General features: G+C 42.6%; 1 protein-coding gene across 1 annotated transcript in view; it reads left to right on the top strand.

The window, feature by feature from the left end:
• LOC132395150 (zinc transporter ZIP12-like) overlaps window positions 1-24,516 on the top strand; it is a 70,662-nt gene that overhangs the window by 21,024 nt on the left and 25,122 nt on the right. The window contains exons 4-7 of the mRNA XM_059971449.1: window positions 2,319-2,506; window positions 6,003-6,180; window positions 10,534-10,706; window positions 21,257-21,409. Of these exons, the coding sequence (XP_059827432.1) occupies window positions 2,319-2,506; window positions 6,003-6,180; window positions 10,534-10,706; window positions 21,257-21,409 (692 nt within the window). The remainder of the gene's footprint in view (window positions 1-2,318; window positions 2,507-6,002; window positions 6,181-10,533; window positions 10,707-21,256; window positions 21,410-24,516) is intronic.

Genomic DNA, 24,516 nt, shown 5'->3' with positions numbered 1-24,516 from the left:
ATGTGTTATGTATTTTGCATCAGTTTTCACTGTGGAAGACACTAGCAGTAAGCCAGAAATTTGAGAATGCCACAGGGCAGAAGTGTAGTTGTTCTTACTAAGGAGAATGTGCTTGGGAAGCAGTAACATCTGATGAAAGATAAGTCACCTGCACCAGATGGACTACACCCCATGATTCTAAAAGAGTTAGCTGAGAGATTTTGGAGGCATTAGTAATGATCTTTTAAGAATCACTAAATTCTAGAATGGTTCCAGAGGACTGGAAAATTGCAAATGCCACTCCACTCTTTAAGAACAGAGTGAGGCAGAGAAAAGGAAATTATAGGCCAGTTACCCCAACTTCAGTGGTTGGGAAGATGTTGGAGTCCATTATTAAAGATGAGATTTCTGGGCACTTGGAGGCACCTGATAGCATGGTTTCCTTAGGGGAAAATCTGGTCTGATACATCTGTTGGAATTCTTTGAGGAAATAACGAACAGGATAGATGACGGAGAGTCAGAGGAAGTTGTATACTTAGATTTTCAGAAGGCCTTTGACAAATGACTCTACGTGACAAGATAAGAGCCCATATTATTACAGGAATGGTACTACCATAGATATAAAATTGGCTGACTGGCAGGAGCCAAAGAGTGGGAATAAAGAGGACCCATTCTGATTGGCATCCAGTGACTAGTCGTGTTCTGCAAGATTCAGTATTGGGACTACTTCTTTCCAGATTATATTCCAATGGTTTGGATAATGGAATGGGGAGCATTATGGTCCATTTTGTGGCTGATACAAAGATAGCTGGAGGGACAGGTAATGTTGAGGAAGCAGGGAGGCAGCAGAATGATTTAGACAGATTGGGAGAAGTAGCAGATAGAATATAATGTGCGGAAATGTATGTTCATGCACTTTGGTGGAAGGAATAAACTCTATTTTCTAAACAGGGAGAAAATTCAAAATTCAGAGGTGCAAAGGGACTTGGAAGTCCCTAAGGGTTAAATTGCAGGTTGATGCAGTGGTAAGAAAGGCAAAAGAAATGTTAGCATTTGTTTCAAGGGGACTAGAATATAAGAGCAAGGATGTGTGTGCTGAGGTTTTATAAGGCATTGTTCAGACTGCACTTTGAATATTTTGGGAAGTTTTGCACCCCTTATCTAAGAAAAGATGTGCTGGCATTAGGGAGGATTCAGAGGAGATTCACGAGAATGATTCCAGGAATGAAAGGGTTTATGTATGAAGAGTATTTGATGGGTCTGGACCTGTACTCACTGGAGGTTAGAAGAATAAGTGGGGAATCTCATTGAAACCTATCAAATATTGAAAGGTCTAGATACAGCAGATGTGGAGAGGAGTGTAGAACCAGAAGACAGCCTCAGAATAGACAGAGGCCCATTTTAAACAGAGAAGAGAGGGAATTCCTTTAACTAGAGAGTGATCAGTCTGTGGAATTTATTGCCATGAATGGCTGTGCAGTCCAAGTTATTGAGTCTTCTTAAAGCACAGGTTGATAGGTTCTTGATTAGTCAGGTTGTCAAAGGTTACAGGGAGAAGGCAGGAAAATGGGATTGAGAGGGATAATAAATCAGCTGTAATGGAATGGCACAGCAGACTCAATGAGCCCAATGGCCTAATTCTGCTCCTATGGCTTATGGTCTTATAATCTTATGGTCAAAAGTCTCAGCACCCTTAGCCTCCACCTGTTGATCCATAGCCTGACCACTCTAACACTGGCCCACTCCAACATTGTCTGCTCCCCTTCACCTCCTGTCTTTTTATTGGCTCAGATAAAACTCACTCCCAACAAGACTTGTTCTTTTCAAGTGGCTTCCACCTTGCGATGATGCCACTTTCTCACTCACTAATTCAAAGAATTTGACTCATATTTAATTGTTCGTAACTACTGAAATATTGAATAAAATATACAAGCTCAGGTAACTCTTGAATAAGCTCTAAAATGGATAATATTCTGGATCTAATTTAAAGAGCTTTCTTCTGGTAAAATGGTGCAGTGTGGAATAAAGATGGATTGGTGGCATTACCAAACTTTGACAATTATTGTGCAAGCAGTGTGATTTTGTAACAGACCTGCTGAATGGAAACTGAAGTCTTTCAAGATGAATAGGATGTCAACCAATGTCTTAGATCAGAACTAGTCAGAATATTTTAATTGTTTACCTACCCAAAGATAATGAGCTATTGCAATGTGGGATCTCACATTATCTGGCCAGCCCAAGCAGATGGACTTGAGAGGGTACAGTTCCAGATAGGAAAGCTGCACATTTTCAGTGGTTGATTAACGGTGTTGTTGGCACTGTTTTCCTTGTTCATCCAGATTTAAAACAGCTCCTTCATCAGCTTGGCCTGGGAAGATATTATGCATCGCCTTTACATGACCATGAAAATCACAGAACCAGAGGAGCAGAGCACTTAGAAAGCTCCAGAGAACTACTTTTTGGAACAAAGCAAAACCAATATCATCATTGTGATCCCTTATCTGATGATAGCTTCACTTGGGCAAAGGTAAAGGAAACATAATAACAGTCCAAGCTATTTTTCTTTAGCTAGATGGCATCATGCTGTATTTGAATTTTCCTTGTTTTACTTGTTTCAATTGTTACACACAAGCAACTAATAAATTACCATTATGAATTGCTCATAGCTTTCAAAAACTCTGCAATTCCTCTGGCTGGTATCACTAACTTCCCACACCTTCAGGTTACTTGCATTTTACCATATTGTCTGCCAGCATAATACTTGCAATTTGTCCAATCGCCACATTCATTACTTTCTGTGAAAATTTGTCTATCTAGTCTATCCTGCGACTTGCACAATTGTAGCATCATGCCTCCATTCTAGTCTTTTTGGCAATGTGAACATGTGCAAATTATCTAATCCTTAAGAATCCTGAATTCTTGAATAATATCTCATCTGAGGCCTTACTTCTCTAGAGTAAACAATCTCAGGCTCTTAAACCTTTCTTCATAGCTCAGGTGCCTTAATATACACATCAGTCTGGCGACACTTACTGTACTGAATCTAATCCTGCGATATCTTTGAAGACAAGAATTGGATAAATTGCATGAAGATCAGAATTGTATAAATTAATAATGGTATTCTCCCACACTCTACTGGAGGCCATAGTACAAAGTACTTCACTGGCTTCTAAACAAGGTAGGGACAAATATTCCATAAACACATATTTATGCAGTCATTAGCTTCTGGGATTTCTTCTGGCCTACTCTGTCTGGATCCATTTATGTTTCTTTACCACTGCTATGTACTCCGTACTTTTCCCTTCCTGTCCTGTGTTCTGTGAAATTATAGATTCATTGTTATACAGCATAGCAACCAATTCATACACACCAACCAAAATGCTAAGCATACTGTATGTTTTTTGCCTGTGTTTGGTCCATATCATTGAGTTATCAAGTATTACAGCACAAAAACAGGTCTTTCAGCCCATCTGATCCATGTCTTCCTGGTTTTCTGCTTAGTCTCATCTACCTGCTCTTGGACCATATCTATGCCTATCTCTCTCATTCATGTAGCTATACAAACTTCTCTTAAATGTTACAATTTAACTCTTACCTACTATTTCGGTTGGCAGCTTTTTTCACACTCGCTCCATGATCTGAATGGAGAAATTCCCCCTCAGATTCACCTTAAATATTGTACCTTTCACCCTACACATAGTATGATCTCTAGTTCTTGTCTCACCCAGCTGAGGGGGGAAAGCCTGTAGACACTCACCCTATCAACACCACTGAATTTTGCAAACCACTGCAAGATCTTCTCTCATTTTCCTACGGTCCAGGAAATAAAATCCTACAGAGCTGTTCTTTGTAACTCAGGTCCTCAAGCCCTGGCAACATCCTTGTAATTTTTTTGCTGCACTCTTTCAAGTTTATATACAGTGCCTATAAAAAATATTCACCTCCCTTGGAAGTTCTCATGTTTTATTGTTTCACAACATTGAATCACAATGGATCTAATCTGGCTTTTTTGACACTGATCAACAGAAAAGGATTCTTCCATGTCAAAGTGAAAACAGAACTCTACAAAGTACAAATGAAAAACACAAAATAATACTTACATAAGTATTCACCCCGTTTAATATGACTCACCAAATCATCATTTGGTTTTAGAAATCACGTACAGTGTAATTAGTTAAATTGTTCTGTTGTATATCTTACTGTATGTACTATTTGTTACAAATTACTATAATTTGCACATTGCACATTCAGACGGAGATGTAATGTAAAGATTTTGACTCCTCATGGATGTGAAGGATGTAAGAAATAAGATCAATTCAATTCAAATGGAGATCTATTTTTGGAAACCTATGTGCAGTCAAGGTGTTTCAATTGATTTTAGTAAAAATATTCCTATATCTGGAAGGTCCAACTGCTGATGAGTCAGTATCCTGGCAACAACTACACCATGAAGACAAAAGAACACTCCAAGCAACTCAGCGAAAAGGTTGTTGATAAACACGTCAGGAGATGGATACAAGAAAATTTCCAAGTCACTGAATATCCCTTAAAGTACAGTTAAATCAATCATCAAGAATATGGTACAGTTGTAAATCTGCCTAGAGCAGGCCATCCTCAAAAATTGAGTGACCATGCAAGAAGGGGACTTGTGAGGAAGGCTCTGAGAGATGTTTGACAACTCTTGAGGAGTTACAACCTTCAGTGGCTGAGATGTGAGAGACTGTGCATACATCTGTTGCCTATGTGCTTCACCAGTCACAGCTTTATGGGAGAGTGGCAAAGAGAAAGCCACTGTTGAAAAAACTGTCATGAAATCTCAGTTGGAGTTTGCCAGAAGGCATTTGGGAGACTCTGAAGTCAGCTGGAAGAAGGTTCTAGGGTCTGATGAAACCAAAATTGAGCTTTTTGGCCATCAGACTACTCACTATATTCGGCATAAGCCAAACATCGTACATTATCAAAAACACACCATCCCTACCGTGAAGCACGGTGGTGGCTGCATCATGCTGTGAGGATGCTTCACTGCAGCAGGCCTTGGAAAGCTTCTAAAGGTAGAGGGTAAAATGAATGCAGAAAAATACAGGGAATCCTAGACTAAAACCTGATGCAGTCTTCAAGAGAATTGTGACTTGGGAGAAGATTTGTTCTCCAGCAAGACAGTGACTCCGAACTTAAAGCCAAAGCTACACAGGAACGACTTAAAAACAACAAAGATAATGTCTTGGAGAGGCAAAGTCTGAGTCCAGACCTCAATCCAATTGAGAATTTGTGACTGGACTTGAAAAGGGCTGTTCATTCACGATCCCCAAGAAATCTGACAGAGCTTGAGCAGTTTTGTCAAGAAGAATGGGGAAAAATCTGCAGATGTCCAAGGCTGATAGAGACCTAGCCACACAGACTAAGCAAAATACAAACACAGTTTTAATCAATACTTGCCCCCCTGAGTTAAATTTTAATGTCTTCTCTTATTTGACTCTGATACTGATATTCCATGATGCCACAAAGTATTATGCTGTAATGACAATTTTACATTTAATATTATAATAATTCATAAGGAAATATTAAAAATGGACAGTAATCAGCAATCAATTAATCATGACATATCACACCCTCTTATTCAGAAGTAAATCATGGGACTGATATTCTTCTTTCAACTACTTTTTGCTGCCTATCTTTGATGACAATGAAACAGTTAATCAGTGTTTTATTCATTTGAATTTAATGGAAGAGCCCAGTAAAATAATGGAAAGTGGGATACGGTCAACTTTCCAGCTCTAAATAACCTGGGCCACTCCGATGACTTCTATTAGGCTGAAAGTGCTAAGAGGTTATCCAATGGTAAAGATTATTGAGGACATGATTTTGACAATGCTTTCCTTGCAAGAGAAACATTTTATGAGCTTTCAATGCTCCTAATATCTATGCGGTTATCATTTCTGTTGTACCTCACTGAAATTTGTGGCTTGTATGCCTTAAGAAAGCCTTGAAGATCAGAGGGTTGACTGTCATATCCTTTCTATTAGGTTTGCTTTTCTGCTGACCAGCTTGTCAGGATCTTCTTTAATGACAGTGATTCTCCTATTACAAAAGACCACTTTGATGAGATCAGCCCAGCTATTATTCAACAGTTGCTCAGTGGAGCTTGCCAACATGGAGGCTGGAAACACACACAATCCACCATCTTACTAACTAATATTGAGAGTAAGTTACACAGTATAAGATGATTTTATTATTCTGGTAAGCAACAATGGTTAAATGAATCAAGTTCTGATATATATAATTTTTCTTTGTCTGCTGTAGGGTTAATCTCGCACATATTTGTCACATTGTTTGTAATTAAGCTTACAGCCAGACTTTGACAGATTTATTTGAAATAATTCCTTCAAATCTCTCTCACAACATGGAAAGAATTCCGAGAAATCTGGTATCCTTTCCTTAAAATGGAGTTTTACTATTTTGTCCATAGAGAAGCAAGAAACAGTTAATGAAAAAGATGAACTATTATCTCAAACCATTTGGAGAATCTCAAATTCAACAGTTGAACCTGCCACATTTCACAGCTGGAACAGAACCATATACAGGGACAAATTAATCAGCATAGTTGTCTGGTTGTATTATTTTTCTGTACAGTTCACCAATATGAACTCAGTTTGAAAAAAAATTTGCAATGAGTTGGATTTGGATTCCATTAGACACACGCTCTAGTAAAGTAGCAGTCAAAACTACCACTGCGGTAGTGGTAAAGGTGCCTACCAAAAGAGACAACAATTTTATAAAATACCAGTGTATCAAACTTTGCTCTTAATGGAGCAGTGATTCTGAATAGAAAGGATTTGTCATTATTTCATTATTTCCACCCCTCATCCTCAATTTCCAACAAACTTTGTGTAAGTGTGTCCATATTTAAGAATGTAGAGCTATTTTTTTGAATAGCACTTCAGTTTACATGCATGCCAGCAGATCATAATTCAATACACCTTCCTGCTTCACAAAGAACCTCAATTTTCACGTGAAAAATAGAAAACTTACATTGTTCATGGGTGTTTACCTGACAAATCAAAGCAGAGAATATTTAGAACAAAGTTTAAGTTTAGGAAGCTATGACTTGGGTAAAATAATCCCTAACTAAAAAAAAACAATTATAAGAAACTCATTTTGTTCAAATATTCAAAGCTTTTCTATTTACAAGTCAATGAAGTAATTTAAATATTCATCGTTTCTGGTCATGACTCTGTTAATAAAAATATGGATGGTTAATCAACTGATTGGTTGAAAATACGGCAGGCAACTGAAATACAAAGGATAAAAACTAGGAAATTTCAAATCCACAAACAAATATCCTTCACAGAAACAACCCCACCATCTGAATGTATAACTGCACTCACAGACTAAAAAGGATAGAATATTCTCAAGCCAACCAGGAATAAATAACAGGAAACATGAGAAAATCTGCAGATGCTAGAAATCCAGAGCAACACACACACAATGCTGGAGGAACTCAGCAGGTCAGGCGGCATCTGTGGAAAAGACTAAACAGTCGATGTTCAAGACCGAAACCCTTCTTTAGGATCATAGATAATAGATGTTCACATAGTCAGCAAACCAGAAAATAATTTTTAAAAGGCAAAAGGAAATACACATTATTTTAATCTCGGGTAGAAATACAGTAAGCACAGAACTGATTAGGAGAGTCAGAATAGGAATAAAAATTATAGTAAAACAAAAAATTGTGATGATAAATTACATATTCAGTTGCATTCACAAAGGAAAAAGACAAGTTAATATTTCTTGAAAAACTCCTTTATGGAACTAAAGTGCCTCCATTCATATTTCTAGGTGGTATTTTCTCTTGACAGATCCTGATCCATATTCTGAAAAGATTCTGCATACAATTGAAGAAAACAAACTTTTCTACACATTAGCTAAACTTAGGAAAGTCAAGTTCATGTTTCTGCTCATAATCATTCATACACAGAATATAAATGCCATGAACATTAACCTTGCAAGAGTCAAGCTTACTAGGAGAAAGGCTATTTTAGATTGGTTGTTGTGTAATAATCCCAAATTTATTAGTTAGCTAAATGTAAAGGAACCCTTAGGAGGCAGTGATCATAATATTGATTTCATACAGAAATTTGAGGGGGAGAAACATAAGTCACATTTATCAGTATCGCAGTGGAATAAAAGGAATTACAGAGGCATGAGAGAGGAGTTGGCCCAGGTGGATTGGAGGAGGATTTTGGCAGGGATGATAGCAGAACAAAGGTGGCAGAAGTTTCTGGGAATAGTTCACAAGATGCAGAATAGATATGTCCCACAGAAGAAAAAATTCTCAAATAGCAGGCCTTGTCAACCGTGGCTGACAAGGCAGCTTAAGGACTGTATGAAAACTAAGGAAAACAAAAGTGAGTGGGAAGTTGGATGGTTGGGAAGCTTTTAATCCAACAAAAAAGCAACTAAAAAAGGCTATAAGAAGGGAAAAGCTGAAATATGAGGGCAAACTAGTCAATACTATAAAGCAGGATACCAAACGTTTTCAGTTATTTGAAGAATAAAAGGGAGATGAGAGTTGATATTGGACCACTGGAAAGTGATATTGGTGAGCTAGTAATGGGGGGGGAGGGATAAAGAAATGGCAGATAAACAAGCATTTTGTTTTAGTCTTTACTGCGAAGGACACTAGCTGTGTGCCAGAGGTACATGTCAGGGAGCAGGAGTGAGTGTCATTGCTATTACAAAAGAAAAAGTGCTAGGCAAGCTGAAAGGTCTTAAACTGGATAAGTAACCTGGACCAGATGGGCTGCATCCCAAAATCTTGAAAGAAGCTGCTGAAGAGATAGCAGATACATTGGTCATGATCTTTCAAGAATCACTTAATTCTGGCATGGTCCCAGTGGATTGCAAATGTCATTTCACTCTTTAAGAAGGGAGGAAGATAAAAGAGAGGAAATTGTAGGGCAGTTACCCTAAGCTCAGTGGTTGAGAAAGTGTTGGAATCCATTATTAAGAACAAGGATTCGGGGTACTTGGAGACTAATGATAAACTAAGGCAAAGTCAGCATGGTTTTGGTCAAGGGAAATCTTGCCTGACAAATCTATTGGAATTCTTTGAAGAAGTACCAAACAGGGTAGACAAAGGAGAGGCAGTGGATGTCATTTACTTAGATTTTCAGAAGGCATTGAATTAGGTGCCTCACATGGGGCTGCTTAACAAGATAAAATCCTTTGCTGTTACAGGAAAAATACTGGCATAGATAGAGGAATGGCTGACAGGCAGAAGGCAGAAAGTGGGAATAAAGGGAGCCTTTTCATGTTAGCTGCTAGTGACTGGTGGTGATCTTCAGGGGTCAGTATTGGGACCACTACTTTTCACATTGTTTGTCAGTGTTTTAGATAGTGGAATTGATGGCTTTGTTGTGAAGTTTGTGGACAATACAAAGATGGGCGAAGGGCTAGGTAGTGCTGAGGAAGCAATGTGATTACAGCAGGACTTAGACAAATTGAAAGAATGGGCAAAAAAGTGGCAGATGGAATATAGAGTTGTGAAATACATGAAAATGTATTTTGGTAAAGGAACAATAGTGCAGACTATTATCTAAATGGGGAGAATATTCAAACATCAGGTGTGCGAAGGGACTTAGGAGACCTCACGCAAGACTCTCGGAAGTTTAATTCACAGTTTGATTCTGTGGTAAAGAAGGCAAATGTACCGTTGGCATTTACTTCAAGAGGAATAGAATTTTAAAACAAGGAGATAATCTTGAAGCTTTCTAAGACACTAGTCGGTTTGCACTTGGAGTATTGTCAACAGTTTTGGGCCCCTTCTCTCAGAAAAGATATATTGTCTTTGGGCAGAATCCAGAGGAGGTTCAAGAGGATGATTTTGAGAATGTAAGGAGCGTTTGGCAGTTTTGGGCCTATACTCACTGGAATTTAGGAGAATGTGTGGGGATCTCATTGGAACCTACTTAGTGCTGAAAGGACTAGATAAGGTGGGTACAGAAAGGATATTTCCTCTGGTGGGGGTGTCCAGAACAAGAGGACATAGCCTCACAATTGAGGAGTCACCTTTTAGAGCAGAAGTAAGGAGGAATTTTTTTAAACCAAAGAGTAATGAATCTCTGCCACAGACTGCAGTGGAAGCCAAGTCTGTGGGTATATTTAAAGCAGAAGTTGATAGGTTCCTGATTGATTGGGGCACTAAGGCATATGACAAGGTGTATATGGTTGAATGGGATCTGGGATCAACCATGATAATATTACTGAGCAGACACAATGGGCTGAATGGCCTAATTCTGCTCCTATGTCTTATGGTCTGATGCTCTTTGGTGACATATGAAATCTCCTCAAACTTCTAACACAGTAGAGCCACAGGTGTGCCACAATTCCAACAGGTAATTACTTTATACAGTACTGTCTATCTTAATTTAGCTTTGCTAAATATTTTGAGTTATAACATGTTTTTCTTCATGACAATACCTTTGTGAGTACTTGTACATTTGAAAATATAATCTACATTCAAAAGGAGTTAATTTTGTTAATTTTTACTTTTAGAGTATGGATACAGTACAGTGGCTGTCTTGATAATTACAGTGAGCTCCATGTGTGGCATCACCCTACTCATTTTCAATTCTTGCAAACAGACGTACCAGCTCATTCTACAGCTCTTTGTGGGTATAGCAGTTGGAACAATGTCAGGTGATGCATTGTTACATCTCTTGCCACAGGTGAGTTATCCTGCATGAATATTATATTTGTTTTAACATAAAATATTCATGAGATATTAAACTGAAAGCTCAGACACAGCAAGATCATCAAACAAGCCAGTTCAGAGATGGTTTAAAGAAAATAAAACTGATCTGCCGAGAGGTAGAAAATAATTTTACTTCATTGGAAATTTAGAATAGCTTTTTTGAGTGGGCACCACAGCATCCAGCAATCTCAGGTGACAGTGCATGCTGGGAAAATTACCAATTGGTAAAACAGGCCCCATTAAACATATTTCACAAAAAGGCTGAAAGGGAATGGAGATTAAAGGCTGTAGATTCCTGCAGACAAACCAATTATCATGGCTACAAAGAGGTTTTCTGTTTTTGCTTCTGACTATTGCTTGGCACTTTTTCTCTGAAGTTGTAATTTCAGACCTCAGTGTGCGCCTGAGTACATTACCCTAGCAGGCATTTTTCAGTGCTATACTAAAGAAGCATGAGAAAGTGCTGTATTTTGGGAGAGACATTAAATCAAGATGTTCAGGGGGAGTGAGGTGTTAATTGGATGGAAGTCAGGCAGATGACTGGGCGTTGCTGAGGATGAATAAATTACTTAATGAAGGAAATGTAAAAATGGGACTTACCTGAAGGGAGGTGAAACCTTGAATTCCCTGACAGTAGCCCAGACAGTTGCTGAAATCTTTGAAATCTTCTTCAGTACCCCGTTGGCCTCCTGCATGTGACAGGATTTGGCCTATTTGACATCAAATAAAGATTAGAACTATTTGATAGCATGCGCTGTCTGTTCTTTTCAGTACGTACACAATAGAGCTCACAGAAACCTTCCCATTAGGTTCTGCTTTGACAAAAAAAATTGGCCCTCCATATTTGGCTTACCATGATTTGGAAATTGGTTGGTTCGATGAGAGTTCTAAACATCATGCTAAATTATTCAATAAATCAAACACTATCTTTATTTCAAATGTTTTGTTAAGGCAGAAAAAATGTAAAAGAATAAAATCAGAAGACTTGCATTTAGAGTAAACATAGATCATAGAACAATACAGCACAGTACTGGAACTTCGGCCCACAATGTTATGCCGACCCTTAAACCCTGCCTCACATATAATCCTCCACGTTAAATTCTTCCATATACCTGTCTAGTAGTCTCTTAAAATTCACTAGTGTATCTGTCTCCACCACTGACGCAGGCAGTGCATTCCACAAACCAGCCACTCTCTGAGTAAAAAGCCTTCCTCTAATATCCCCCTTGAACTTTCCTCCCCTTAACTTAAAGCCATGTCCTCTTGTATTGAGCAGTAGTGCCCTGGGGAAGAGGCGTTGGCTGTCCACTCTGTCTATTCCTCTTAATATCTTGTATACTTCTATCATGTCTCCTCTCATCCTCCTTCTCTCCAGAGAGTAAAGCCTTAGCTCCCTTAATCTCTGATCATAATGCATACTCTCTAAACCAGGCAGCATCCTGGAAATCTTCTCTGTACCCTTTCCAATGCTTCCACATCCTTCCTATAGTGAGGCGATCAGAATTGGACACAGTACTCCAAGTATGGCCTAACCAGAGTTTTATAGAGCTGCATCATTACCCCACAACTCTTAAACTCTATCCCTCGACTTATGAAAGCTAACACTCCATAAGCTTTCTTAACTACCTTATCTACCTGTGATGCAACTTTCAGGGATCTGTGGACATGTAGCCCCAGATCCCTCTGCTCTTCCACACTACCAAATATCCTGCCATTTACTTTGTACTCTGCCTTGGAGTTTGTCCTTCCAAAGTGTACCACCTCACACTTCTCTGAGTTAAACTCCATCTACCACTTCTCAGCCCACTTCTGCATCCTATCAATGTCTCTCTGCAATCTTCGACAATCCTCAACACTATTCTCAACACCACCAACTTTTGAGTCATCTGCAAACTTGCCAACCCACCCTTCTACCCCCACATCCACGTCGTTAATAAAAATCACGAGAAGTAGAGGTCCCAGAACCGATCCTTGTGGGACACCACTAGACTCAACCCTCCAATCCAAATGCACTCCCTCCACCATGACCGTCTGCTTTCTGCAGGCCAGCCAATTCTGAATCCACCTGGTCAAACCTCCCTGGATCCCATGCCTTCTGACTTTCTGAATAAGTCTACCATGTGGTACCTTGTCAAATGCCTTACTAAAATCCATGTAGATCACATCCACTGCACTACCTTCACCTATATGCCTGGTCACCTCCTCAAACAACTCTATCAAGCTTGTTAGATACGATCTGCCCTTCACAAAGCCATGCTGACTGTCCCTGATCAGACCATAATTCTCTAAATGCCCATAGATTCTATCTCTAAGAATCTTTCCCAACAGCTTTCCCACCACAGATGTAAGGCTCACTGGTCTATAATTATCCAGACATTCCTTACTACCCTTTTTGAACAAGGAGACAACATTTGTCTCCCTCCAATCCTCTGGTACAACTCCTGTGGACAACGAGGACATAAAGATCCTAGCCAGAGGCTCAGCAATCTCTTCTCTTGCCTCATGGAGCGGCCTGGGGAATATTTTGTCAGACCCCGAGGACTTACCTGTCCTAATGTATTCTAACAACTCCAACACCTCTTCTCCATTAATACCAACATGCTCCAGAACATCAACCTCATTCATATTGTCCTCTCTGTCATCAAGTTCCCTCTCAGTGGTGAATACTAAAGAGAAGTATTCATTGAGGACCTTGCTCACTTCCACAGCCTCCAGGCACATCTTCCCACTTTTATCTCTAATTGGTCATATCTTCACTTCTGTCAATCTTCTGTTCTTCACATAATTGAAGAATGCCTTGGGGTTTTCCTTTACCCTACTTGCCAAGGCCTTCTCTGCCCTTTGTTAAGCTCCTTTCTTGCTGCCCTATGTTCCTCAATACACTCATCTGATCCTTGCTTCCTAAACCTCACGTATGCTGCCTTCTTCCACCTGACTAGATTCTCCACCTCACTTGTCATCCATAGTTCCTTCACCCTATTATTCTTTATCTTCCTCACCGGGACAAATTTATCCCCAACATCCTGCAAGAGATCCCTAAACATCGACCACATGTCCATAGTACATTTCCCTGCAAAAACATCATCCTAATTCACACCCGCAAGTTCTAACCTCATAGCCTCATAATTTGCCCTCCTCCAATTAAAAATTATCCTGTCCTCTCTGATTCTACCCTTTTCCATGATAATGTTAAAAGTCAGGGAGCAGTGGTCACTGTCCCCCAAATGCTCACCCACTTTTATCTGGGTTAGATCTGTGACCTAACCCAGTTTGTTACCTAGTACTAAATCTCGTATGACATTCCCCCGGTCGGCCTGTCAACGTACTGTGACAGGAACCTGTCTTGGACGCACTTAACAAACTCTGCCCTGTCAAAACCATTGGAACTAATCAGGTGCCAATCAATATTAGGGAAGTTAAAATCACCCATGTTAACAACCTTGTATTTTTGCACCTTTCTAAAACCTGCCTCCCAATCTGCTCCTTGGTATCTCTGCTGCTTCCAGGGGGCCTATAGAATACTCCCAATAGAGTAACTGCTCCCTTCCTGTTCCTGACTTCCAACCATACTGACTCAAAAGAGGATCCTGCTACATTACCCACCCTTTCTGCAGCTGTAATTGTATCACTGACCAGTAAGGGCACCCGTCCTCCCCCTCCCCCCTCTCTCTATCCCTTTTAAAGCACTGAAATCCAGGAATATTGAGAATCCATTCCTGCCCTGCGGCCAGCCAAGTCTCTGTATTGGCCACTAAATCATATTTCCATGTATGTATCCAAGCTCTCAGTTCATTACCTTTGTTCCTGATGCTTTTTGTACTGAAATATATGCACTTTAGCCCTTCTACCTTACTACATTTACACCCTTTATTCAGTTTCTCTTTCCTTAAAGCATCTTTATATGTTAGATCTGGCTTTACTCCATAATGCACTATCAATTACTCCAAAAGAATGGAACTAGAATAAATACTGAAAGGCTTTTATTAACAGTAAAATGGATCCACGACCATGCTGTATGTCTGTCCTGGACAGTGGGAGGTGCAGTGACACAATTGCCTTTATACAGGGGTCTGTGGGAGGAGCCACAGGAGCAGTTAGCAGAGGGGCGTGCCCGGGCATGTCCAGACAGATAACCTATTTACAACCTATATACATGGTTTACCACATTCACCCCTCCTTTTTAAAAAAGAGAGTCCCGCGGGGTGAAGTGACTGACAATATTTAAAACAAGTATATTTACAGGTCAATTCTATAAGGCGGTCGAGTCTGTCGCTGTGATCTATGTAACACCGGTGGTAATTGCACCAGCGACAGTGGTTGTGCTGGCTCCAGCCTGACTTGAGGTGCCAGCCCGTTAGGCATCAGTAATCCCTCGTGCGTGGGTCTGGCGTCCAGTATGGGAGTGTCATGAGTTATCTGTGTAGGGCTTGGAGTGCACGGTGTCTCGTGGGTATATATATATATCAGTGGGTATGGGGTTCATAGTCGCCATGGAGTGTTCAGGGTAGGGGCTGGTGCTCCTGTGGGTGCCAGGTCGTGGATGGAGACCGTGTCCTCCTGCCCATCAGGTAAGACCACGTAGACATACTGGGGGTTCACATGAAGTAGGCGAACCCGCTCGACTGTCGGGGAGTATTTATTGCTCCTCACATGTTTCTGGAGCAGCACTGGCCCCAGGGACATCAGCCAAGCCGGTAGGGTGGTCCTGGTGGCTGACTTCCTGGGAAAAGAAAAGAGTCGCTCATGAAGGATGGCATTGGTGGAGCGGATGGAGTGGAGTGCCTCAGGAAGGACCTCCTGCCAGCCAGAGACTGGCAGTCCCTTTGACCTAAGGGCTAAGAGTGTGGCCTTCCACACCGTGGCATTCTCCCTCTCCACCCGTCCATTCCCCCGGGTTTAATAGCTCATGATCCTACTAGTTGCAATACCCCTAGCCAGCAGGTATTGGCACAGCTCGTCACTCATAAACGTGGATCTTCTGTCACTGTGGATAAAGCATAGGTATCCGAACAGAGTGAAGAGCCGGCACGGGGCTTTTATGACGGACGTGGTAGTGGTATCCGGGCAGGGGATGGTGAAGGGGAACCACAAGTACTCGTCAATTACGTTAAGAAAGTACACATTGCAGTCGGTGGAGGGAAGGGGGCCCTTAAAGTCAACACTTAGTCGCTCAAAGGGATGGGTGGCCTTGATTAGTTGTGCCTTTTCGGGTCAGTAGAAGTGTGGTTTGCACTCTGCGCAGACTTGCCAGTCCTTGGTCATCGTCCTGATCTCCTCAAGGGAGTAAGGCAGGTTCCAGGCTTTCACGAAGTGTAAAAGCCGGGTGACCCCCGGTGGCAAAGATCTACATGTAGGGCGTATAGCCAGTCGATCTGCACACTGGCACACGTTCCCCGAGATAGGGCATCGGAGGGCTCATTGGGCTTCCCAGGCCTGTACATGATGTCATAGTTGTAGGTGGAGCATTCGATTCTCCATCTCAAAATTTTATCATTTTTGATTTTGCCCCACTGTTGGTTGCTAAACATGAATGCAACTGAGCGCTGGTCAGTCAGCAGGGTGAATTTTTTGCTGGCGAGATAGTGCCTCCAGTGCCTAATAGCTTCCACGATGGCCTGGGCTTCCTTCTCCACCACGGAGTGCCGAATTTCAGGGCCTTGAAGGGTACGAGAGAAGAATGTTACTGGCCTTCCTGCCTGGTTGAGGGTAGCAGCCAGCACGAAGTCGGAGGCATCACTCTGTACGTGGAAGGGAATGATCTCGTCCACTGCATGCATTGCTGCTTTGGCAATGTCCCCTTTAATGCGGCTGAAGGTCACGCGGGCCTCGGCTGAGAGGGGAAATGTGGTGGACTCGACCAGGGGGCCGGGCCTTGTCTGCTTAGTTAGGGACCCATTGGGCGTAATATGAAAAGAAGCCCAGGCACCATTTGAGGGCTCTAAGGGTGGTGGGAAGAGAGAGTTCCAACAGGGGGCGCATACAGTCGGGATCAGGGCCAATGACCCTGTTCTCCACGACATTCCCAAGGATAGCAAGTCGGGTGGTTCCAAACACACACTTGTCCTCGTTATAGGTAAGATTGAAAGCTTTGGCTGCTTGGAAAAATTTTCAGAGGTTGTTGTCGTGATCCTGTTGGTCGTGACCACAGATGGTGATATTATCCAGATAGGGAAATGTGGCCTTCAGTTGGCACTGGTCCACCATCCAGTCCATTTCCCTCTGGAAGACAGATACACCATTTGTGACACCGAGTGGCACGCGCAGGAAGTGATAGAGCCTGCCGTCCACCTCGAAGGCTGTGTAAGGGCAGTCCTCCAGGCGGATGGAGAGCTGATGGTAAGCGGATTTCAGGTCTATGGTCGAGTACACCTTGTACTGAGCTATCTGATTGACCATATCCGCGATGCGGGGTAGGGGGTACGCGTCAAGCTGCATGAACCTATTGATGGTCTGGCTATAGTCCACGACTGTACTATTTTTCTCCCCGTTCTGAACAACAACCACCTGGGCCCTCCAAGGGCTTGTGCTTGGCTCAATGATCCCCTCCCTGAGCAGCCGCTGTGCCTCCCACTTAATGAAGGCCCTGTCCCCCGCGCTGTACCTCCTGCTTTTAGTTGCCACAGGTTTACAGTCGGGGGTCAAGTTGGTGAACAGCGGTGGGGGAGGGATCTTAAGGGCAGAGTGGCCGCAAGTGGTGTCTGTAGTGCGGCTGTTGGCATGGTGTTGGGTGGGATGTGCGGATCGGTGTGTGTGTGTGTGGTCAGTAGCAGGGTATATGACAAAGTCCTACAGAACTGAGCATTTCTGACAGTGATTGGTGGGAGGGGCCCATTATACTCCATTGTCACGCTTTTCAGGTGGCTCTGGAAGTCGAGCCCCAATAGCACAGGGGCACACAGTTGAGGCATGACCAGTAATGTAAAGTCTTGATATTCTGTGCCCTGCACCACTAGCCTCACTACACAACCCCCCCCCCCCCACGGACGTCTGTTATATGAGATCCAGAAGCCATGGCGACCCTCTGGCTTACCGGCCATGTCACGAGTCCGCAACGCTGCACTGTGTCTGGGTGGGTAAAACTCTCTGTGCTGCCCCATGTCAAACAGGCAGCTTGTCCTGCGCCCTTCCACCAGGATGTCCATCATTGACCTCGCAAGCTGGTGGGGAGCGCTTTGGTCGAGGGTCATGGAGGCCAGAGTTGAATTGCTGTCTTGGTCCAGCGTGGTGGGGTGCCTGGTAAGCACCCGTGGGTCGTAGGCGGTGCAAGGTGGTGCCGACCAAGATGGCCGCCCCCATGTCTCGCACACGGTGGTAGCTTGCAGGCAAGATGGCCACGGCCAAGATTGCGACCCCCATGCCTCGCAGTGCTGCTCAATCCCGCTCGCGGTCTGGACTTACAGGCCTTGGCGAAGTGGCCCTTCTTTCCGCAGCTGGAGCAGGTAGCTTCTCAGGCCGGGCTGCATTTCCAGGGGTGCTTCTTGAGTCTGCAGAAGTAACTCTTTATGGATTCATGACTGGCAGCAGCTGTGGTCAATACACCGGTGGATTGCAGGGTCTGCGACGTCCACGAGGCTGTCAGGAGATCGTGTGCCTGGAGAGCATCAGAGTTGTGATGAGTGTCCTCCAGCGTGTCAGCCAGCTCAGTCGCCGAACATAAGGTAAGATTGGCGTGTACCAGCAGCCGCTGGCGCACATACAGTGACCTAGTCCCTATGACGAAGGCGTCTCTTACTAGGAGCTCCGCATGCTGTTCGGCCATCAGACCCCGGCAAACGCAGGCCCGCACGAGTGTCTGTAGGGCCGGACAAACTCAGCTTTTGACTCTACGGGCCATTGCTGCCGTGTTGCTAAGTGATATCATGCAAAGACAGTGTTTACCGGCCGCAGGTACTGTCTTCTGAGAGCGCTCATCATGCCGTCGTAACTCGGCTGGTCTCTAATCATTGAGTAGACCCGTGGACTGACCCTGGAGAGGAGAACTCTGCGCTTCGCGGTGGATTTGGTCACTTCAATCTCCTCCAGGTATGATTCGAAGCAGGCTAGCCAGAGTTCAAAAGCATTTCCGGCCTCAGGTGTTTACGGGTAGAGGTCTAACTTGTTGGGTCTCAGGACGTGTTCCATGCCTTAGAATTACTGTTAATGAAATTGATGCATTTTCAATTACTCCAAAAGACTGAAACTAGAGTAAATACTGAAAGGCTTTTATTAACAGTAAAATGGATCCACGCCCATGCTGTATGTCTGTCCTGGACAGTGGGAGGTGCAGTGACACAATAGCCTTTATACCAGGGTCTGTGGGTGGAGCCACAGGAGCAGTCAGCAGAGGGACGTGTCCAGGCACTTCCAGACAGATAACCTAGTTACAACCTATATACATGGTTTGCCACACTCCATGCACTATATTTGCAGCTCTCACATGACCTTTATCCTCCTCCACCTCACTATCTGCTCTAACACTCTGGTTCCCCTCCCCTTGCAAATCTAGGTTAAACACCCCCCCGGAGCAGCACTAGCAAACCTTCCCGCAAGTCCCCTTCCAATTCAGGTGCAACCCGTCCCATCACAACAGGTCCCACCTTCCCTGGAACAAGGCCCAATTGTCCAGAAATATGAAGCCCTCCCTCCTGCACCATCTCCATAGCCACGTATTTAGCTGCATTATCTTCCTATTTCTAGCCTCACTAGCACGTGGCAGGGTAGCAATCCTGAGCATGCAACCCTGGAAGTCCTGTCCTTCAACTTTGCACCTAACTCTCTAAACTCTCTTTGCAGGACCTCTTCCTCCTTCCTATCCACGTCATTGGTCCCTACATGGACCACAACATCTGGTTGCTCACCCTCCCTCTTGAGAATACTGAGAACTCGATTTGAGATATTGCAGACCCTGACACCAGGGAGGCAACAGACCATCCGGGATTCTCAATCTCTCCCACAGAACCTCTTATCTGTTCCCCTAACTATTGAATCCCCTATCACTACTGCTCTCCTCTTTTCCCTCCTTCCCTTCTGAGCTGAGGGTCCAGTCTCGGTGCCAGAGCCACGACCACTGCAAATTGTCCCTGGCAAGCACAGAAGCACAGAACCAGGCCTGTTGGCCCAAATGGTCTTTGCCCTCCACAGCATCCTCCCTGCTAGTCCCAACTATCCATGTTCAGCCTATAATCCTCCAAGCCTGTCCTCTCTTTCTACCTATCCAAACCCTTCTTAAATGTTGCAAACATACCAGCCTCAATCTCTCCCTCTGGCAGCACCCTCCAGGTACTTATCATCCTCTGTGTTTAGGAGCTACCTCTCCACTCTTACCTCTCATCTTGTACTGGTGCTCTCTGGTTTTGGACTCCCTGGCACAGTGGAAAATACTATGACCATCCATTCTCTTCATCACCTCAAGACTTTAGAAACCTCTATGAGGCCAGTTCACATTATCCTGAGCTCCAAAGAATAAAGATCCAAAATGGCCAACTCTCCCTGTAAATCAGTCCTTATTGTCCTGGCAGCACCATCGCAAATATTTTCTGTACCCTCCAACTTGACGATGTCTATCCTTTAACAGGGCAACCAAAACTGCATGCAATATTCCAAGTTTGGCCTTAGCAGAGACATGTAACTGCAAAATAATGCAACTCCTAAACTCAGTGCCCTGAATGATGAGGGCCAGCATGCTAAATGCCTTCTTCACTATCCTGTGAAGCTATGTTCAGTGAACTGTCTACTACCTGGGTCTTCCTGTTCTACATAGACAGGGTAGGTGGTAGTAAAATATTCATTTAGCAAGTGGTGTCTATAATCAGCAGGTGTAGCTCTACGTAAGAGGTAAGAGTTTAGAGGAATACGAGGAAGAACTTTTTCACCGAGTGGCTTGCTGAAGTTTGGAAAACACTGTCTGAGAACAGGATGGAGGCAGAGACTCACACAACATTTAAGAAGTATTAACATGAACACATGAGTCACTAAGGCATAACATTATTTGGTGGAATGAGTGTAGGTAGCTACTCACTGTTTGACAGAATGGGCTGAAATCCTGCTAATCTTTTGCAAGATACTATGACTCTATGGCCTATCCCGTCATACTAACCAAGTACCTTCCTTCCAGGATCTGCTGAACTCATCCAAAGCTGATTTGTCTGCAAACTATCAGGAGAGTCTTGAATAAAGTCCAGGTCTCAGCTTAGGACGTGTTTTACACTTGCTCTTTTCAAAGTGGAGATTGTAACCTGAATAGAACAATCATACATACTTCTTTCTCCCCCTTCACCCCACCTTCTTACTCTGACCTCCTCTTCCTTTCCAATCTTGATGAAGGGTCTCGGCATAAAACACTGACTTTCCCATAGTCTTTCTGGTCTGCTGAGTTCCTCCAGCATTTTCTACATGAATCTTCTGCCACATATTTGTATTAACATGGCAATGTCAGATATTGTAGATGTGATTTATTAAAATGATTACCAGCTGTATCTTCCTTGGGAGGTTAAATTCATGAGGTAATATAAATGAGAAAGCCTTTGCTCATCTCTTTTGTCTCAGGTCCTTGGTCTGCACACACATGGACAAGAAATCACCAGCCACTCTTCTGAAAGCAGAGGGTATATCTGGAAAATGTTTACAGTACTTGGAGGAATATACGCATTTTTCCTAATTGAAAAAATTTTCAAACTCATCCTAACATTTAGAGGTCAGGTAAGATCAAAAATAAATATTTTCAGGAAAAGAGTTTAGCATTACTTGAGACCTTTAATTAAAAATGCTCATTCAACATTTATACTTATCAAGGCATCCAGTTGAGTGATTTAAATAACTAAGAAGATTGATGAAGGCAGCATTGCCTATATGGCTCAGAAATAAACTGAGCGATGGGAGCAATGGGATGATCAATGATTTGGGTAAACCATCGTTTGCCTTCACAGATGCTGGTTGACCATATAGCCATATAACAAATACAGCACGGAAACAGGCCATCTTAGCCTTTCTATTCTGTGCCAAATGCTTACTCTCACCTAGTCCCACTGGCCCACACTCAGCCCATAACCCTCCATTCCTTTCCTGTCCATATACCTATCCAATTTTACTTTAAATAACAATACCGAACCTGCCTCTACCACTTCTACTGGAAGCTCGTCCCACACAGCTACCACTCTCTGAGTAAAGAAATTCCCCCTTGTGTTACCCCTAAACTTTTGCCCCCTAAGTCTCAACTCATGTCCTCTTGTTTGAATCTCCCCTACTCTCAATGGAAAAAACTTATCCACGTCAACTCTATCTATCCCCCTCATAACTTTAAATACCTCTATCAAGTCCCCTCTCAATCTTCTGCGCTCCAAAGAATAAAGACCTAACTTGTTCAACCTTTCTCTGTAACTTAGGTGCTGAAACTCAGGTAACATTCTAGTAAATCTTTTCTGTACTCTCTCTAATTTGTTGACCAAATTCGGTGACCAGAACTGTACACAATACTCCAAATTTTGCCTCACCAATGCCTTGTACAATTTTAACATTACATCCCAACTCCTATACTCAATGCTCTGATTTATAAAGGCCAGCATACCAAAAGCTTTCTTCACCACCCTATCCACATGAGATTCCACCTTCAGGGAACTATGCACCATTATTCCTGGATCACTCTGTTCTACTGCATTCTTCAATGCCCTACCATTTACCATGTATGTCCTATTTGGATTATTTCTACCAAAATGTAGCACCTCACCCATATCAGCATTAAACTCCATCTGCCATCTTTCAGCCCACTCTTCTAACTGGCCTAAATGGTGACCAGATGAGTTTCTTCAATTGTCTGTTTTTTTTCACTCTATATTTCAAAGCCTGCACTATCTTGTGTCTCTTTTTTTTATATATATAAGACACTTGACAAAAAGCCATGACATGTCACCACAAAACAAAATTCATGTCATATGTTAGTGATAATAAACTTGATTCTGCTTGACCGATTTAAGACATTGACGGATATGGAATCCAAAGTGAGCAAGTTAATTAGATCCAAAATTGAATTGGTGACAGGAGGCAGAAGGTCTATTGATCAGAAATTTGTGACAAGTAGCGTCTTACAGGGATATGAGCTGAGATCTTTGTAGTACAAAATTGAGTACAAGTGTAGGAGGAAAGATTAGTAAGTTTATGGAGAACACACTATCCTTTGTGGATAGTGTGAGTTGCGTCTTTTGGCTACTGCAGGGTGTAGATCAAATGAAAAGTTTGCCAGATCACAGGCAGATGGAATTTTATTCCGACAAGCATGAGGTGATGTATTTGTGCAAAGAAGATGGGATCCATCATCGAGGACCCCCACCATTCAGGTCATGCTCCCTTCACACTGCTGCCACCAGGAATGAGGCACAGGAGCATAGGACCCATTGCCAGGATGTTCAGGAACAGTTATTACCCCTAAACCATCAGGCTTCTAAACCAGCAGGGATAATATCACTCACCTTGACTCCAAACTGATTCCACAACCTGCAGACTCACTTTCAAGGATTCTACAAATGGTGCTCACATCATTTATTTAATGTGATTGCAGATTGTCTTTTTTTGCACTTCAGCTGTTTGTAAGTAGTTTTTCATTGAATCTAATGTATTTATTTGTTCTATTGTGAATGCCTGCAAGAAAATGAATTTCAGTCTAGTACATGGCAACATTTATGTATCTTGATAATATACTCACTTTGAACTTCGAACATTTTGGAATTTAGAGAAGGGCAGGGCATACACAGTAAATAGGAAGTCAATAAGAAATGTTAGTGATTAGAGGGACCTGGGGTTCATGTCCATAGCTCCCTGAATGTGGCAGCACAGATAGATAGTTTGGTGATGAAGTTAAATGGAATGATTGTCTTCATAGGTTGGATCAGAGAATATGAAAGATGGGAAGTTATGTTGTACATACATTTACAAATACTAGTTTGTATACACATGGAATATTCTGTGCAATTCTGGTTGTCACACCACAGGAAGGAATCAGAATCATAATCAGTTTGTTATCACTGCCTTAAATGACATGAAGTCTGTTGCTTTGATGTAGCAGTACGATGTAAGGATATAAAAGTACTATAAATTACAAAATAATTAAGCAGTGCAAAAAGTAGAAACAAGATAGTGTTATGGGTTCATGTATATTTCAATATCTAATGGTGGATGGGAAGAAAATGTTTTTGAATTGCTGAATGTAGGTCTTCAGGCTCCTGTGATTCCTCTGGAATAGTAGTACCAAGAAGATGGTATGTCCCGTGTGGGAGGTTCCTGAGCAATGGATGCTGAAAATGGTGAAGATGTTTTCGTGTGGGAAGGGTGTGCCCACAGTTCTCCATAACCTCTTGAGATCCAGCATTGGAAACTCCAAACCTCCCCAAAATCTTAATGACGTGGAGCCATTGGTGTGCCTTCTTTGTGATTCTGTCAATGTATTGCACCCAGGATAGATCCTCGGAAAGCCGCTCACCCTTTCAGCTTTGTCCCTCAGTGACGTCTGACTTACCCTTTCTCACGCCCACAGTCAGTTCCTTGCAGTTGCAAGTGCAACACCACTCAAGCAGCCAATCTATCTTGCTTCTGTCCACCTCCTCATTGGCATCTGTACCAACAACCTTGCTTCCCTCTGTGGATTTATCAATGGTGATTGAGCTATGCTTAATCCCACAGCCACAAATGTAGAGGAAGTACAACAGTGGACTACGCACTTGTCCTTGAGGTGTGCGTGTGTGTCAGTGAGGAAGAGATTATTAAAAATCCATACTGACTAGGGTTTCCTGAAGAAGAAGTCGTGGATCCTGTCACAG

The sequence above is a fragment of the Hypanus sabinus genome, chromosome 6 (genome assembly GCF_030144855.1).
Source record: "Hypanus sabinus isolate sHypSab1 chromosome 6, sHypSab1.hap1, whole genome shotgun sequence".
Lineage (NCBI taxonomy): Eukaryota > Metazoa > Chordata > Chondrichthyes > Myliobatiformes > Dasyatidae > Hypanus > Hypanus sabinus.
Note: the sequence above shows the minus strand (reverse complement) of the source record. Positions and strands in the feature narration are given on the sequence as shown.